The 15,568-nt window shown below is 37.2% G+C and overlaps 3 protein-coding genes across 3 annotated transcripts; 2 read left to right on the plus strand and 1 right to left on the minus strand.

Annotated features, from left to right (window-relative positions):
• Positions 1-307: 307 nt before the first annotated feature.
• Positions 308-4,022, plus strand: LOC119989498 (uncharacterized protein At5g41620-like). Its single transcript, XM_038835076.1, has 3 exons — positions 308-844; positions 1,897-2,025; positions 2,265-4,022. The coding sequence occupies exons 1-3, from the start codon at positions 455-457 to the stop codon at positions 3,834-3,836; spliced, it is 2,091 nt and encodes a 696-aa protein (XP_038691004.1). The 5' UTR covers positions 308-454; the 3' UTR covers positions 3,837-4,022.
• Positions 4,023-5,756: 1,734 nt separating this feature from the next.
• Positions 5,757-10,470, plus strand: LOC119989480 (calcium-dependent protein kinase 19-like). Its single transcript, XM_038835032.1, has 9 exons — positions 5,757-6,171; positions 6,276-6,965; positions 7,967-8,110; positions 8,470-8,622; positions 9,032-9,147; positions 9,320-9,487; positions 9,576-9,703; positions 9,906-10,005; positions 10,088-10,470. Exons 2-9 carry the CDS (start codon positions 6,305-6,307, stop codon positions 10,163-10,165), a joined length of 1,548 nt encoding a protein of 515 aa, XP_038690960.1. The 5' UTR covers positions 5,757-6,171; positions 6,276-6,304; the 3' UTR covers positions 10,166-10,470.
• Positions 10,471-10,717: 247 nt separating this feature from the next.
• Positions 10,718-11,056, minus strand: LOC119987735 (protein translation factor SUI1 homolog 2-like). Its single transcript, XM_038832656.1, has one exon. It carries the CDS (start codon positions 11,054-11,056, stop codon positions 10,718-10,720), a length of 339 nt encoding a protein of 112 aa, XP_038688584.1.
• Positions 11,057-15,568: the final 4,512 nt, after the last annotated feature.

The raw sequence follows: 15,568 nt of genomic DNA on the forward strand, positions 1-15,568 counted from the left end.
TGTCCAATTGACAAGCTTGTCTGGTGTGTTATTACTTAAAAAAGTACATGGTTAGTCAAACGACATCGTTTCATCTCCACGGTCTTTAAAATACATATTTTGCAACGTCTCTTTGCAGTTTGCACATGCCCGTGATGAAACAAACGAGCCACTCGTGCATTGGCGCGATCTACTCCCTTTTTAAAGCGACGCCGTATTATCAATTCAGTGCAGGCCCCCATTTTCACGAAATTACATTCGTTGACCCTCCAATACATAATTACATATATACGTATATAGTTGTATACATATACACACAGTATATGTCTCTCAGTGTCGTTTTCTTTGACAACATCATCGAAACCGAGTCTCACTCTAAGCTCTGTGTGTACTTTCACTTCTTCACACACCCATGACGAGAACTCTCTGGAGGTAACGCCATCTCCTCCCAAATGTCCCACCCTCGCCGGGGAGTATGAAGAAGATCACCGGCAAAGAGGAGCCTCCGACGACATTTTCGGCGACCAAAGCTTTGAATCTGAAACCGGGATCGGATCTCGACTTCTCGCGCAAATCCACACTCCGCAAGACCCGGAACCCGAGCCTGACCCGGTTGAAGCGTACCGGAGCTCCAGTTGGGAGACGGAGCCGGCCCGAGACGCCGTTGCTGAAATGGAAGACAGAAGATAAGAAGAAAACTCCCGCTGTTGAGGATGAGGAGCTGGAGGGTGACCGGAGAGGTCGCAGGAGAAGCGCGAAGGTGGTATCGGCGAGGAAACTTGCCGCTGGCCTTTGGAGGATGCAGCTGCCGGAGACCGTCGCCAGTGGTGGTGGGGATAGGAGCAGGGATCGGTTAGAGATTCAGGTCAGATTTTATTCGACGATTTGTATCTATGCTAAGTTTTTCTAGGGTTTGCATAGAGAAGTGAATAAAATGCGTGTTGTTTATTCATAGGGTTCTCTTAATTTTGTGATCTTGACCGCATTGTGATTAAAGATAGTTTCTTTTTGCGCATCATGTACCTTATTTCTGAAGTCTTATTTTGGATTAGTGAAATCATTCTTAGTCCATATTAACTGTATGATTTTATGATAGAATGACAGTTAAAAAGGAAAACATAAAGAAAAGTGACTGAACATTGCTGTTGAAGTTTTCTGCTGCCTACTTTGTGGTTGAATGGTATACTTGCGCTGAAAAAGCTCCTTCTGCTTCCTTGTTCACTGTAGGATAGAGGATTTTAAAGTTAATTAGCAGAGTTTATCGCGATTTTGTGTACCCTAGTCTTTCTGTTGCACTTATACATAGTCTATTTAGATTCAGGTTTCATTCTTTTGTGAACTTTGTCCTTAGCGACGCTGGGTTTTGCTTATTTATTTGAAGTTCGATGCATTTGGTGCTTTTTTAGGACATCTCTATTGTTGTGTAAGCACTTGCTGATATTTTCAGGGGATCTTTGTGCACTCAGTCTGAAATTTTGAATAAATTTATTTGTAGTTTGATTCGCATACTTCTTTCTTAGGACTTCTGTGGTCTATAATGTTGTTTAAATGATTACTGGGATTTGCCGAGGATTGTGTGCGTTGTTCTCATTGTTCTTGATTTGTCAGCATCATTAAACACATGTACAATGTGATTTCTTCATCACGCTTTGTCGCTTCTGACTTGCTTTGAAGTGCTGAATCTATTTATTTGTATCTTATGTGCATAGTTCCATTATAGGACATCTATATAATAATTTGAATGACTTTCGTTTTTCACGGACTTTTTTTATTTGTATTGTTCTGCGGTTGGTAGTTGGTAAGTCTCATTAAAATCATGGGAATTCAATTTGTTAATCTTAAAGGTCCTGGGGAAATTTTATTTTATTGTTGTTCCAACAGAGATCCTTAATCATTTTCATTGTTTTTTCTCTGTAGCCTTCTTCCAGTCATGTTGGCGTCTCATTTATATCTCGTCAAAGCGGCAAAGCATATGAGGAAGATCCAAAGGATCCATTACTAAGCCCCTGTTCTATTTCTAGTGGAAAGAATGGATTCTTATATAAGGTATGTTGATTCCTTAAATTCTCGATGAAACAAGAAACATTAACAACCTATTCGATTTTACTTCTATGCACTTTATTTTTGTACATCCCATGGAGTGGCCTTTGACATTGCTTATTATATAGTATTAGATGTAAATGTCCATAGGTATACACATGCAATTGAAATGGGATGGGATATTGGTAAATTTCTTGCTTTTACCCTGAATTCTCTGATCTAGGACTTGTTTTCCTCTGTTGTAGCTTGAACCAGCATTTCAGTTTTCCAACCCTCTAATGGAGGGTGCGACAAAGTGGGATCCTGTTTCTTTGGAAACGACAGATGAGGTCTGTCAGATATATGGACAGATGAAGCGCCTGGACCAGCAAGTAAGTGCTGTATCAGTGGTTTCTGCACTTGAAGCTGAACTGGAGCAGTCTCGAGCTCGCATTCAGGAGCTGGAGACCGAACGTCGGTCCTCCAAAAAGAAACTTGAGCAATTCCTGAGGAAAGTCAGCGAGGAGAGGTCTGCATGGCGTAGTAGAGAGCATGAGAAAATCCGAGCATTTATAGATGATATGAAATCTGATTTAAGCCGAGAAAAGAGAAGTCGTCATAGGTTTGAAATTGTTAACTCCAAATTGGTTAATGAGCTTGCTGATGCTAAGATATCAGCAAAGCGATATATGCAGGATTTTGAAAAGGAAAGAAAAGCCAGAGAATTGATTGAGGAAGTTTGTGATGAGCTTGCTAAGGAGATTGGAGAGGACAAGGCTGAATTTGAAGCATTGAAAAGGGAATCTATGAAATTTCGGGAGGAAGTAGATGAGGAAAGGAAAATGTTGCAGATAGCTGAGGTCTGGCGCGAAGAACGTGTGCAGATGAAGTTGGTTGATGCTAAGGTGGCACTTGAACAGAGGTATTCTCAAATGAACAAGCTTGTAGCAGATTTAGAAACTTTTCTGAGGTCAAGAAATGCAATTCTAGATGTGAAGGAAATGCAAGAAGCAGAGTTGCTTCGACAGGCTGCTGCATCAATTAATGTTCAAGACATCCAGGAGTTTACATATGAGCCACCTAATCCAGATGATATTTTCTCTGTTTTCGAAGATTTCAATTTTTGTGAACAAAATGAGAGGGAAATTGAAGCCTCTGCAGCATGTAGTCCTGCTAGTCATGCTTCGAAAATTCATACAGTGAGTCCTGAGGTCAATGTGGTTAATAAGGACGGCATTCAGAAATACTCGAATGCATACAATGATCCTGATGAGGAAATAGAAGAAGATGAAAGTGGGTGGGAAACTGTCAGCCATCTTGAGGATCAGGGATCAAGCTATTCACCAGAGGGGATTGCCATGTCTGTCAACAAGAATCACCGAAACAGTAACGTATCAGGAAGTGGAACTGAACGGGAAGAAAATGGATGCGGAGAAACGCCAATTACAGAAATCAGTGAAGTCTGTTCAATGCCGACCAAGCAACTAAAGAAGGTGTCGTCCATAGCCAGCCTCTGGAGATCATGCCCGATCAATGGTGAGAACTACAAAATAATAACTGTTGAGGGAATAAATGGTAGGATATCGAATGGGAGGAAATCCAGTGTGGGTATTGTTTCTCCTGACCAGGGGTCCAGTAACGGTGGCGTCAGCCCCCCTGATCTGGTGGGCCACTGGAGTTCTCCTGACTCTGGAAATCCTCACATAGCTCGAGGGATGAAAGGATGCATCGAATGGCCTCGTGGTGCGCAGAAGAACAGTTTGAAGGCAAAGCTTTTGGAGGCAAGAATGGGGAGCCAGAAAGTCCAACTGCGTCATGTTCTTAAGCAGAAGATCTAGATAACTTAAACGCTTGGTACAAATAAGGTAATTGAACAAATGGGAAACTGTTATGGAATCATGTTCATTCTAGAATTTGAAATGATAATATTAAACATGTTCCCGGTAGAAACTGGAATGATGAGCATTTTCATCTTCTTCTGTATTTCTCTCTTTCTGGAAGTAAATTTTACATTTTTGAGCTCCCATGTCAGAAATTGAGAGAACCCTTGCTTGGTTGGGAGAGTATTGGGTTAGGAGGAGTTTAAGATTTGCAATTACTGTTATACCCTTACTGTAAGCAATGACCCAAGTGTCTTATTACTATTAGAGATAATATTGTAATTTTGCAAGTGTTTAATGAACAAATCCCTCCTAACCCATTGATTTGAGTAGGGTTGTAAGAAAACAACCCGAATAACAACAGAATCGATCGTCGGTTATTTTCAAAAAAAGTTACATATTTACTTTTTTTGTTTTTTTTGTCTGAATTACATATTTATTTAATAGAACCGTTTGATAATCGAAATAACAGTCGATAACCGACTATCGGTTTGGTTAAATTCAAGTAAAAAATCGACCGTTTGTAATCCTAGTTTTGAGGGATTCAGAGAATAGGATCCATTTCATTGACTTGGATCTTCTTAATCACAATCTTCACCACCACCACCACCACCGAAGACCAGTCCTCGGGCCACCGATGATCGTCGGGGCTAAGAGAGGGCTGTTGGTATGGCTCATTTCCTATTACTAGCTTTGATATACTCTATCAAGAATTATTATTTTTACCATTCAAAATAAGATTTGTAGAGATACCAAGTACAATTTTACTACTATTTGAATAACTGAACAATTTATTATATCTTCCTTTCCCTATCTTCCATTCTTCTCTGGTTCCAAATAGGTGATTTCTCAATGCAACCTTGGAGGGATGGTTGATTCAGTAAGCCATTCCAAAACAGATCATTCCTGTTGGCCCATCTGCCGCTAAATAGTCTTGAGAAGCAAAAAACACAAAGCAGTTCCACTCAAAATTTTGGAATTTTATAAGGAAGTTGCTTATATCAGACTTCCAAGAAAGACACCTACCCAAACAAAGAAAGTGTCCTTAACAAAACCAAATGTACATTCAATTTAGCATTATAAAAACATCCTCACTTCTTATAATTAGTAATGAAAATACATGCTTCATCTCCACGTTTCATCAAGTACCCAAATACCCATCTCTCAAAAATCCAACACATGATTTGGGATTGGGATCCACTGAGATAATATTGGGATCCTCTGAGATAATACCAAAAATCAAAGGTATCATCTTCAGTCTTTGTATAGATATTTAAATTTTATGGGTCATCCTATTTTGAAAGGAAGTTAATGTTTATAAGAAATGACCAGAGAAAATTTTCTTACTGCCATAAAAGTAGTTATTTTTATTGTAAAACAGTTCATATTGAACCACAAAATGTAAACAAAAAATTGTTTGATACAGTAAATGCAGCTTATCTTCAAGTATTCAGCAGCATCCTATTTGGTGAATTTCTGTGGACTAAATTGTATGAATTCGGAAAATTCTGAATTCGATTTTCATTGATAGCAATATCGTTACGATTAAGCGGTAAGTTTTGACGCCACTTACTTTCAAAGTGAGAAACTTATCTACGCATGACTTGATAACCTCAGTTTATATGCATATTTTGAATATTCAAAAGACAAACAGTTAGGTTGTTTTCCTCTCTCACCAAAATAAAAGAATATTGTATAAATACAATTTTTTGTTTTTTATTGAATAATCTATTATCTTCTTCTGTATCCAATCCACAGTTCACACTCGACACTTGCATACATTGGACTATTGGAGAGGAGAATACGTATATACAAGTATATATATATTTTTTTGTCTCTTGGCATTGATTGACAGACAGCTCTGACCATTTTCTGCTGTCTCTAGCACGAGGATTCTCTTTCTTTAATGTTGTTCTTCACAATCATTGCTACATAAAAAATTCAGTATTTCTACTTTATTCTACAGTTGACTAAGATTCTATCAAACCCTTGATTGCCTTCCTTTCCAAGCCTTTTTTCCTGGAAAGAGATTAAGAGAGCCATAAAAACTCTGATCAGGCCAACCCGAGGAACAATTCCAAGTGGGGATTTCATTGTTTGAATTTTCTCTTTTTTTCTTTTGTTTGTTCTTATTTTCTGACCTTATCTCCATTTGGGTTTTTTTAATACTTGATCATCATAAACTTTGTCTCTCTAGAGAATATATCCCTCATTCGGCTCTGTAATTCTCTGATCCCAATCATAAATTCTGCTGGTTTCTTTATCTGGATTTAACAGCAGTTCGTATCTTCTGGTGTCCTTTCTTTCTTTTAGCTCAGATTCAATTTTTGTACTAAATCTTGATTATCTTTTGAGTTTTGTATTGATTATTACTTTTCTTGATCTGGGTTTCTCCAGGAGCGGAGGAAACGAGGGTTTATCTAGAGATGGGCGGTTGTTGCAGCAAAAGCACTGAATCACCACCACCACCGCGACTAAGACAACAGTATAACAACAATGGTTATGGTGGTGGTCAAAAATCCCAAGAAACCCCAAAATTACCTGAAAAGTCACCAAGGCCGGCTCAACCGGTCCCAGCCGATGCAATTCTGGGGAAACCATTTGTGGATGTCACGAAGGACTACGCCCTCAGCAAAGAACTGGGTAGGGGTCAATTTGGGGTAACTAAACTTTGTTTTGAGAATGTAAGTGGTAAGAGATATGCTTGCAAATCAATATCTAAGAAAAAGTTGGTGACCAAAGGTGATAAGGAGGATATGAGGAGAGAGATTCAGATTATGCAGCATTTGAGTGGCCAGCCAAATATTGTTGAGTTCAAAGGGGCTTATGAGGATAAGCAATCAGTGCATCTGATTATGGAGTTATGTGAAGGTGGTGAACTGTTTGATCGGATTATTGCCAAGGGGCAATACAGTGAGAAGGCGGCTGCTTCAATTTGCAGGGCTATTGTGAGTGTTGTTCATATTTGTCATTTAATGGGTGTGATGCATAGGGACCTCAAGCCTGAGAACTTCTTGTTGACTAGCATTTCGGACAACGCAATGCTGAAGGCAACTGATTTTGGGTTGTCAGTCTTCATTGAAGAAGGTAAATCTTCATGGCTTCCTTCCTTATCTTTTGGTTTGATCTGTTGGTCATAGTTAGTCGCGTGCAATAGCTAATTACTTGAGCAGATGATTTTTATATATCTTGAACTTTGGCTAGTAGATCTCTAATAACTGCTACCAGCTTTTTAATCCCATGTTACTAGTTTAATCAAGAGTCAATGATTTTGTTGTCCTGAGCTTATTCAACCATAATCTATCCATACCACTGATTTTATGTGAGAAGGGTATATATTGTATTGTATTCTTTGTTTAATTTTGTTGTCTGAATCGTAATTATTTGTTTCCCTTTGAGATAGATGGGCTTATTGACCTGTTAGATAAATTGCGAAACCTCTATATCTGAAAGTTGCTGGTAAAGTGATCATTGGTCAACGGTGCAAATAAGAACTTTCATAATGGAATGTAGTTATATTATACTTTTGTGCAGTTCCTATATCATCGCTGGACCATTGGGCACTGACATCTGCATATTGGAAAATTTTCATCTGTGTTTTCTGCATCAATTTATACTAGTCTTGGACAAAAGACATGAACAGGAGGGGCAGCAATCGATAAAATTCTACCTACACTGCAGTTAACAATTTCTTACATTTTTCTTGAATACTATTGCATGGCTGTATTGTTTCTTTGGTTAGTCTATCGAGCTTCGTCTAAGGAGAGCATAAACTTAAAAATAAAAGTTATAGATGAGCCCAGGGCATCATATATTCACTAGATTTCCCTTTACATATGATCAGGAGAGCATATTGTAACACTTTTAAGAGTGCGGCTGCTGGAAAATTGAGCACTCATATTTAGCTAAAGAACTAAAATCCTCCTTTTGTCTTGTTTCTGGTGGATGGGTTTATGATTGTTATGAGTTGGGCAGAATATATATTTGCTATTTCAAGTTTGAACAGCAGTGTTTTCTTCCAACTGTTGATTATATATCATATGCATTCATGTCTCATTTAACTGTTGAATATTGACTACTCTTGGCAGGAAAGGTGTATAAGGATATAGTTGGGAGTGCTTACTACGTTGCACCTGAAGTGTTGCGGCGCAGATATGGAAAGGAAATGGACATCTGGAGTGCAGGAGTTATCCTGTATATTTTACTCAGTGGTGTACCTCCATTTTGGGCAGGTAAACAGTTCATCTGGTTTTATCATCAACAGGTGCAGTTCATCTTGAAGTCATGAGTATGATTTATCCTGGGTTAAAGCCAAACCTGAAAGATAACCCTGTTATTCTTGGATTCTTGGACAATTTGGTTCTAGTTGAAACTTGAAACTAGCTTTTCAAGTGGGAAAAAGTTACCAAGCTAGATGTTTTAAGGTGGCCGTGCGTTTTTTTGCATCATAGTTTTTCTGGTTTTCCAAACACATTCATAGGATCTGGTCTTTTGTTTGTTACTTCTATAAGGAAATTTGGATGGCTGGTTTATTGTCTTTCTGTGATCAATAGAAACACAGTTTTCAATTTTTAGCTCGTGGTTATTGCAGAAACAGAGAAGGGAATATTTGATGCTATCATGAAGGGAGATATTGACTTTAAAAGTCAGCCATGGCCAACTATATCAAACAGTGCCAAGGACTTGGTCAGTAAAATGCTGACACAAGACCCAAAGAAGCGGATTACTTCTGCTCAAGTGCTTGGTATGTCTTTCTCAACATAAACCGCAGCAATTTACCTCATTTAACTTGTGGTGATGCTAAGGATATTATTTATTTCACTCTGCATTAACTGCCTAGCGGGGGAAAAAGAATATATGAAGTTCAGATATATTAGAAGTCTAGCAAATGTAGATGATTTATTTACAAGTAGAAATGGTCAAATTCATAGTGAATTTTGTTTTTATCATGTCAATCTGCACTGATGGAAGACAAAATTAGTCGGGATTTTGTTACATGCGAATTTGTCTCTTTACCCTATGACATGATTCTTTGGTCATGTCATCCTCAATTTCATCAGTGCAGTGCACTTAGAACCTTAATGAAAACTCTGCTTCAATATACTAAACCTTTATTCTAACTCTGACTTCGAAAATTGTTTTGGCTGATAAAGAGCACCCGTGGATTAAAGAAGATGGAAAAGCATCAGACAAGCCAATAGATAGTGCAGTTCTTTCTAGGATGAAGCAGTTCAGGGCAATGAACAAAATGAAGAAATTGGCACTAAAGGTAAACTCAATGATTTGCATATGTTACATATAGACTTAAAAGATAAATTTGAAGCTATATATTCTGCAATAGATCCTGCATTCGATATTTCTGTAGCTTAAAGTGCTAATTCAATCCCTTGGTCCGGGAATCTTCTTCCCCTTTGATTGTTTGTGATCTTGAATTATGTTAGGTTATTGCCGAAAATCTTTCTGCGGAAGAAATCCAAGGGCTGAAGCAAATGTTTGCAAACATAGACACTGACAACAGTGGCACAATTACATATGATGAACTGAAGGCAGGATTAGCACGACTTGGATCAAAGCTTTCCGAGGCTGAAGTCAAACAACTCATGGCTGCTGTATGACAGTTGCTGGCTCCAAATTTCCTTACTCTTTTTTTTCCTTTAACTCATCTTAAATTCTTCATTGTCTTTTGCTTTATTTCAGGCTGATATTGATGGAAATGGGTCAATTGATTACATTGAGTTTATCACTGCCACAATGCATAGACACAGGCTAGAAAGAGAAGAACATCTTTACAAAGCCTTTCAACACTTTGATAAGGATGGTAGCGAGTAAGTAACAATTGCTTCTAACATCTAAAACTTTCCACATCTTTGGACCCCGTTCAGTCCGAATAGTCGGAGGTCCTAAGAATACAAGGCTTCCTAATTATCCTAGGACAACATAACTGAACTTGCGGTTTCTAACAATATCGCTGTAGTTTTTCTTCGTTCTTTGCAAAAAGAACTTGTTTCTTGATGAATGTTTTCACAGGTTTATCACAAGAGATGAATTAGAATCAGCCATGAAAGAATATGGGATGGGAGATGATGACACGATCAGGGAAATAATAGCGGAAGTTGACACGGATAACGTTTGTTATAAATCTTTACCCTCATAAATTGTCTTCTTGTCTTCTGCAATATGTGATGCTAATAATACTCTTTGGTTTGCAGGATGGTAGAATCAACTATGAAGAGTTCTGCACAATGATGAAAAGTGGAGGAACCCACCAGCCGGCAAAGCTCTTCTAGATCAAGATACCACCACTTTGTTTTTCCTGAACAAATATATTCAAATGAAGACAATATCTGCAAATTGAGAGAGAGAGAGAGATGAGCTTCATTCTGTTTCAGAGTTACGCTTGATTAGTTGTCGTCTTTTTTTTTTTTTTTTTTTCGTTTTTTGTTAGGATGGTATTGATCTTGTTGATATTTGAAATATAGTTTTAGATGTGAAGAGAAGAGTGTTGCTACCAATAATATCAAGTTCAGAGATTGAACATATATACTTGAACGTGATATTGAACATACTTTATATGATCACGTGTTCTTTTATCTTTGCTTGTAACTGTCATTTTCTGTGGTTTTACTCCGCTGGCTTTAATCTGTTCATTGTGTTCCATGTTCTCCAGATTTTTTTTTTTTTTATATCCGGGGTTTACTCTGCAGTTGTCAGTCCAATGTGTCCTTAATTGCCTTGGTTATGCCAACATGTTTTGAATTTCTCAGTAAATCAAAGTCGAATTTCAAATCTGATACCAGGGCTTTTGAAACCATGTATATTGGTATGTAGCAGTCAATTGCTTAGAAACCATATATCTTGATTTGGTCCTTCTTCACAAGCCCAGCTTGGACAAGAAAGGCGGCCACGCTCTTGCGCTGATCGCCTTGGAGCTGAATCACTTTGCCTAGCTCCTTGTCCTGCACCACATTCCCATTACAACAAAAGTCCTTCTTGAGGTCCTTCAGGATGTTGCCGTAGTTGTATTCTTTCTTCAGCCCTTGAATGGTTGTTAGACTCTTTTTTCCATTCCTTTGCTGTATGCGGATATGAACATACTCTTTGGCTCCAGGGGCACCTGAGTCCTTGGCCTCAGCAAATGGGTCAAAAGCAGTTGGGATCTGGATGTCTAGTCCAACCATGAACTTCGTTAAATGATGGCCGGAAAGCTTCTAGTCTTAGGGAAAGTTAGACTGAAAGAAGATAAAAAGATGACATAAGTTAATTCCATTTAAAAGCCAGACAAGTTGGTTTCTTCTTATACACATGATACTAAGACACAAGATAGTACATATGTATTCAATTCAAAACAAGGCAACAATAAACCTAAACCTCCTGCAAGAAAGCTTTTCGCGCCAACAACCCCTCAACCAAGGTCGTTAAGGCATATTACTCGATTTGACAGTTCCCAATAAGCTTTTCACTAGAAGCATTTGGCTTGAATTCTTGTTAACAATGATAACTCACTATGCTGGGGATACTACCATGAGAAAAATATGAATCCAAAAGGTACCAACTGAGCTAAGACATTAATAGGGCTTGTAGAATCAGTGCTCCAAGTATCCTCATTCTTTGAACACATACATACGTGATACATCAAAAACAAAGGCAGTCTATAAAACCCACATCCCAAAAGCATCTAAGAACCATAATAAAATACCAGCTAGATAATATTAAACACATACATAAGCATAAAGCAGCAAAACAGACCCAAGAAAACAACCACGCTTATTAAAGTTGAAATGAGAGGAAAAAAAAAATTATGGATGATTTACGAAATAATAAATAACTTTTCCTCTCACCTCACAAAATCCTCAAATTGGGGGATTACGAAATATTGAGTTCGAGAGTTATGTGGGGGTGGGGGGAACTTCCCATCTCCTTCACCCCACTTAACTCTTTCTCCCACAATCCAAACGATGTGAAGTTACTTCTTGCTCCTTAACCCTCCTCATTTCTCTCTCTAAAACAGTAAAACATCAATCCAATGAGGCCCTTAGGGTCTTTTTCACAACTATATTTTTTTATTAAAAAAGAGCATGTGAAAGATTGCATTTTGTTTGGTAAAAAGAGGAGTTGATTTTCCAGAGAATTAAGTTGAATTTGCATGTACAAAATGCCATTGATATCTCTCATGGAAAAAGAGACATAACAAGTGATGGATGAACCCAAACAGTGAAAGTGATTTTTCTAAAATCATTGATCTCAATCATGACTTATAAGCTTTATATATATATATATATACATATATATATATATATATAGGATTTCTCTCCTAAGACTCATAATGCGTACACAAAATACGGACACACATACTAGCTGTTCGATCAAGTGCGCAGCCCCATCCCTCTATAGCTCTATCTTTCTTTCGCGAAATTCCCATCCCCCTCTCTCTCTTTCGCGAATGAAAACTCAGTCCCTCAGTTGCTTCTTTCAAGCGAAGACCCATCCAACACGATCAAACCTCTGTTTCTCACCTGACAAAACAACCTCTCCGTTCGACCCAGCCTCACCTGAATTTACTTGATTTCTAATCCCTAATTAGAAGGGTTTGAAATCCCTAATTCCAGAAACATGCTTCAAACACAAAAATCAACGATTCAAACAACCTACAAGCTTCAATGAATGATTTCGAGCCCAGATAGGCGATGGGTTCATTCATGTAAGAGTGGGGAATGGGTGGACTTCGTGTAACAGAGAGGGCAAGAGAGGGAATGACCCGATTAGCACAACATCACAAGAAGAAATTGATATCAATAAACATATCCTTGGGGTGTGACTGGCTGCGAGGGTGGGGGAAATGAGTTGCAATTCTCGAATTGAGATTCGGATCGTGAGAGAGAGATGGAGGAGTGCAGATCGTGAAAGCGAGAGGGAGATAAGGGTTACGCGAAGGAGAGAGAGAGGAAGATGAGGGTTACGCGCGTGGGTGGGTTTTTTTTGAGTGAAATGATCTGGGCCCTTGATCGGATCGGACGGCTTACAGTGATGTCCGCAAGTTATGTACGCATTATGAGTCCTTAGGAGAGAAATACTGATACATATATATATACACGTCTTGTCTTTTGGAATTAATATTAGATGTAAACGCGACAAAACCTAATTTTGTTCTGCCAACTTGACTTTTATTATTCTCTAATAAAGTTGTCCATTAAGTGGATATATAATAGACTAGTAGTTGTTTACATATATACAGCTGAAGTACTTGAATCAATTTTGACTCTAAACTCAATTTAGGTTTAGGTCAAAAGATTCATGACATATTGACATGCCCAAAATACCAAATCACCTCACTCATTTTAGCATATGTATATCCAATTATGAATTACTTTTTTTTATAAGTAATGCTTTTTGTTTTTTCGTTAAATAAACAGGGTGAGATACTCGAATTTAGATATTATCAAATCGAGTATATATCTTAACCACTTTGACTGAGAGATTGTTGGCTTTATTGCTATTATTAGCAGAGAGTTGAAATCAAGTTATAAGATTGTAAACTACCACTAAGCAAAGAGTATCTTATATGTATATTTTGTTCTCTAATACCAAATTAGATAGTATAATATCTTTTTTTCGTTTTACGTGAAGAGAAGTAATAGAGAGTGCAAAATTATACACACTAAACAAGCATGCACTTATAATTTCAAAAGGGTTTGCCAACAAACTATTCAGGTCATCGAGTTAGATGAAGATCAATTATATATTCTAATTGGGAATCTATTCAACTCAACCATTTGGATGATAGATTAGCGGTGAATCTTTCTCTAGGCAAAAGAGTATGGATTCAGAATGTCCTAAGATTAATTCTCACTGGGACCAATACTCTTGTGGCCACGCTTTGGATTGTGACCTAACATATTCTATCGTTAGATGGAAAACTTATATGCGAGCAGGCTTCAAGACCCAAATTTAAATCCATATCGAATATCCAAGACCAAACTTTCTTAAAAAAAAAAAAGAGTCTATTGAACTCTAAACATTTGAAACCTTGTGAAGGAACCCAAACCAAGTTTGGGAACTTCTACCTTTAATAAAATGTTAACCCATTGATAAATAGGCCCATACTTTTAAAATACTAAGTTTTCATTATAATCTAAAAGAAAAAAATAATAAAAGAGGAGAGGAGGCAAGAGGAGGGGCGGCAAAGAGAGGAGAAGGAGAGACAAGTGCTCTTCTAAGAGGAAATCGATCTTAGGCTTAATCTCATCTTGAGTTAGGCAAAAGAGTAAGTAGACAAATCCCTTTGTTTTAAAAAGATAAGGTTTTAACTGATCAACATATTTGCACTAGATAAATTTGAATAAATGTCTAAACATTGACAGATTGCAGATGTTTAAATTTATTTAATAAAGTTCAATTTAATTTTGATATGATATAGTATTGCGTTAATTTGTACAATGAGATTTTGAGTTCAAATTAAGGTACACTTTTCAACTTTACGTACTTATGAGATTACCCATGAATGCGTGATGTTGCCACATTTTTTACCTTAAGGTTGATGGCGTGACACCCTTGTGAATTCTAACGTTACTTCAAAAGATTGAGACAATCTAGGCACCTTGGATTTACATGGAATTTTGACTGATGATTTCTATGCATTTTTACTATACAAGTGGGACCCAGAACTCATGTTTTTTTATTCATTTATTTGTAATTAATTAGTTAAATAAATTACAACCACACCCTACTTGAGCCGGGCACCATGGTTTTCTTATGTTATCACAAAAGGAATCTAAAGCCGCCATAACATGAATCTAGCCATCTTTTCTAATAATTTGGAAGATTTTTTTTAAAAAAAAATTCATTTCCTTTTTTGATTATTTTGCAGACAAACTTTTTTCTAAGATTCCATTTCGTATATTCTAAGTTATCTTTCATAGTGGATCTAGAGGTTGAGAAGGTCAAATCAAAAATAATCTCAAATTTTGATCCTTACTATTTACTATTATTGTTTTATTTACATATGGTGGATTAATTAATTTATTTTTTTTGATAATCGAGAATATCATTTAGACATTAGATATAGGTGTAAACTCGGACTATCAGACTCATGTGCATAGAAAATTTTCATCTTACAACAGAATAAGTTGGGTATGCTCCGTACATAATAGATATGTTGGATTAATGTCAAGTTGTATGTACTCTTTTTTTTTTTCTTCTGTCTCCATCAACAACTTGAGTTAGCCAAATAGGATGAAATGAATGACGGCTCTTCATGCTTGAGAACAAATTGCTGAACGTGGGTCATGCTTATGTTCTTGTCTCATGCATTAATTAATTCATTCATTCTAGAATTTGGCTTTCTTTCTCATACATAAATATTTCAATTCTTTCTTCCATATATATTGCACTCCTGATGGGATTTTTTTTAGTTGATGCCCCACAGCACATATTCCCAGACCCCTAGCCCTCATGGGATATTAATGAAGATGGGGAGTAAATTGTTTATTGTATTTTTTACTCTAAATATATATATATATAAGTCCAAATACATTAAGGATATTGTCCGCTCTGAGTTACGGCTCGCATTAATTCTTAGGTCTAGAAAATACGTATTTGTATGAGAGGTGCTGAGACTTTACTTATATATCAATCAATTATTATACCAATACGATGTGAGATATTAGTCTTGATAATAATGTACATAAAAAGGA

This window comes from Tripterygium wilfordii, chromosome 21, assembly GCF_013401445.1.
Source record: "Tripterygium wilfordii isolate XIE 37 chromosome 21, ASM1340144v1, whole genome shotgun sequence".
NCBI classification, from domain to species: domain Eukaryota; kingdom Viridiplantae; phylum Streptophyta; class Magnoliopsida; order Celastrales; family Celastraceae; genus Tripterygium; species Tripterygium wilfordii.

Coding starts and splice junctions, on each gene's coding strand:
- LOC119987735 (XM_038832656.1), bottom strand. CDS start 11,056: ATGGTTGGACTAGACATCCAGATCCCAACTGCTTTTGACCCATTTGCT.
- LOC119989498 (XM_038835076.1), top strand. CDS start 455: ATGAAGAAGATCACCGGCAAAGAGGAGCCTCCGACGACATTTTCGGCG. Junction 845..1,896: donor GGGATCGGTTAGAGATTCAG/GTCAGATTTTAT, acceptor TTTTCTCTGTAG/CCTTCTTCCAGTCATGTTGG. Junction 2,026..2,264: donor AGAATGGATTCTTATATAAG/GTATGTTGATTC, acceptor CCTCTGTTGTAG/CTTGAACCAGCATTTCAGTT.
- LOC119989480 (XM_038835032.1), top strand. CDS start 6,305: ATGGGCGGTTGTTGCAGCAAAAGCACTGAATCACCACCACCACCGCGA. Junction 6,966..7,966: donor GTCAGTCTTCATTGAAGAAG/GTAAATCTTCAT, acceptor TACTCTTGGCAG/GAAAGGTGTATAAGGATATA. Junction 8,111..8,469: donor TGTACCTCCATTTTGGGCAG/GTAAACAGTTCA, acceptor TGGTTATTGCAG/AAACAGAGAAGGGAATATTT.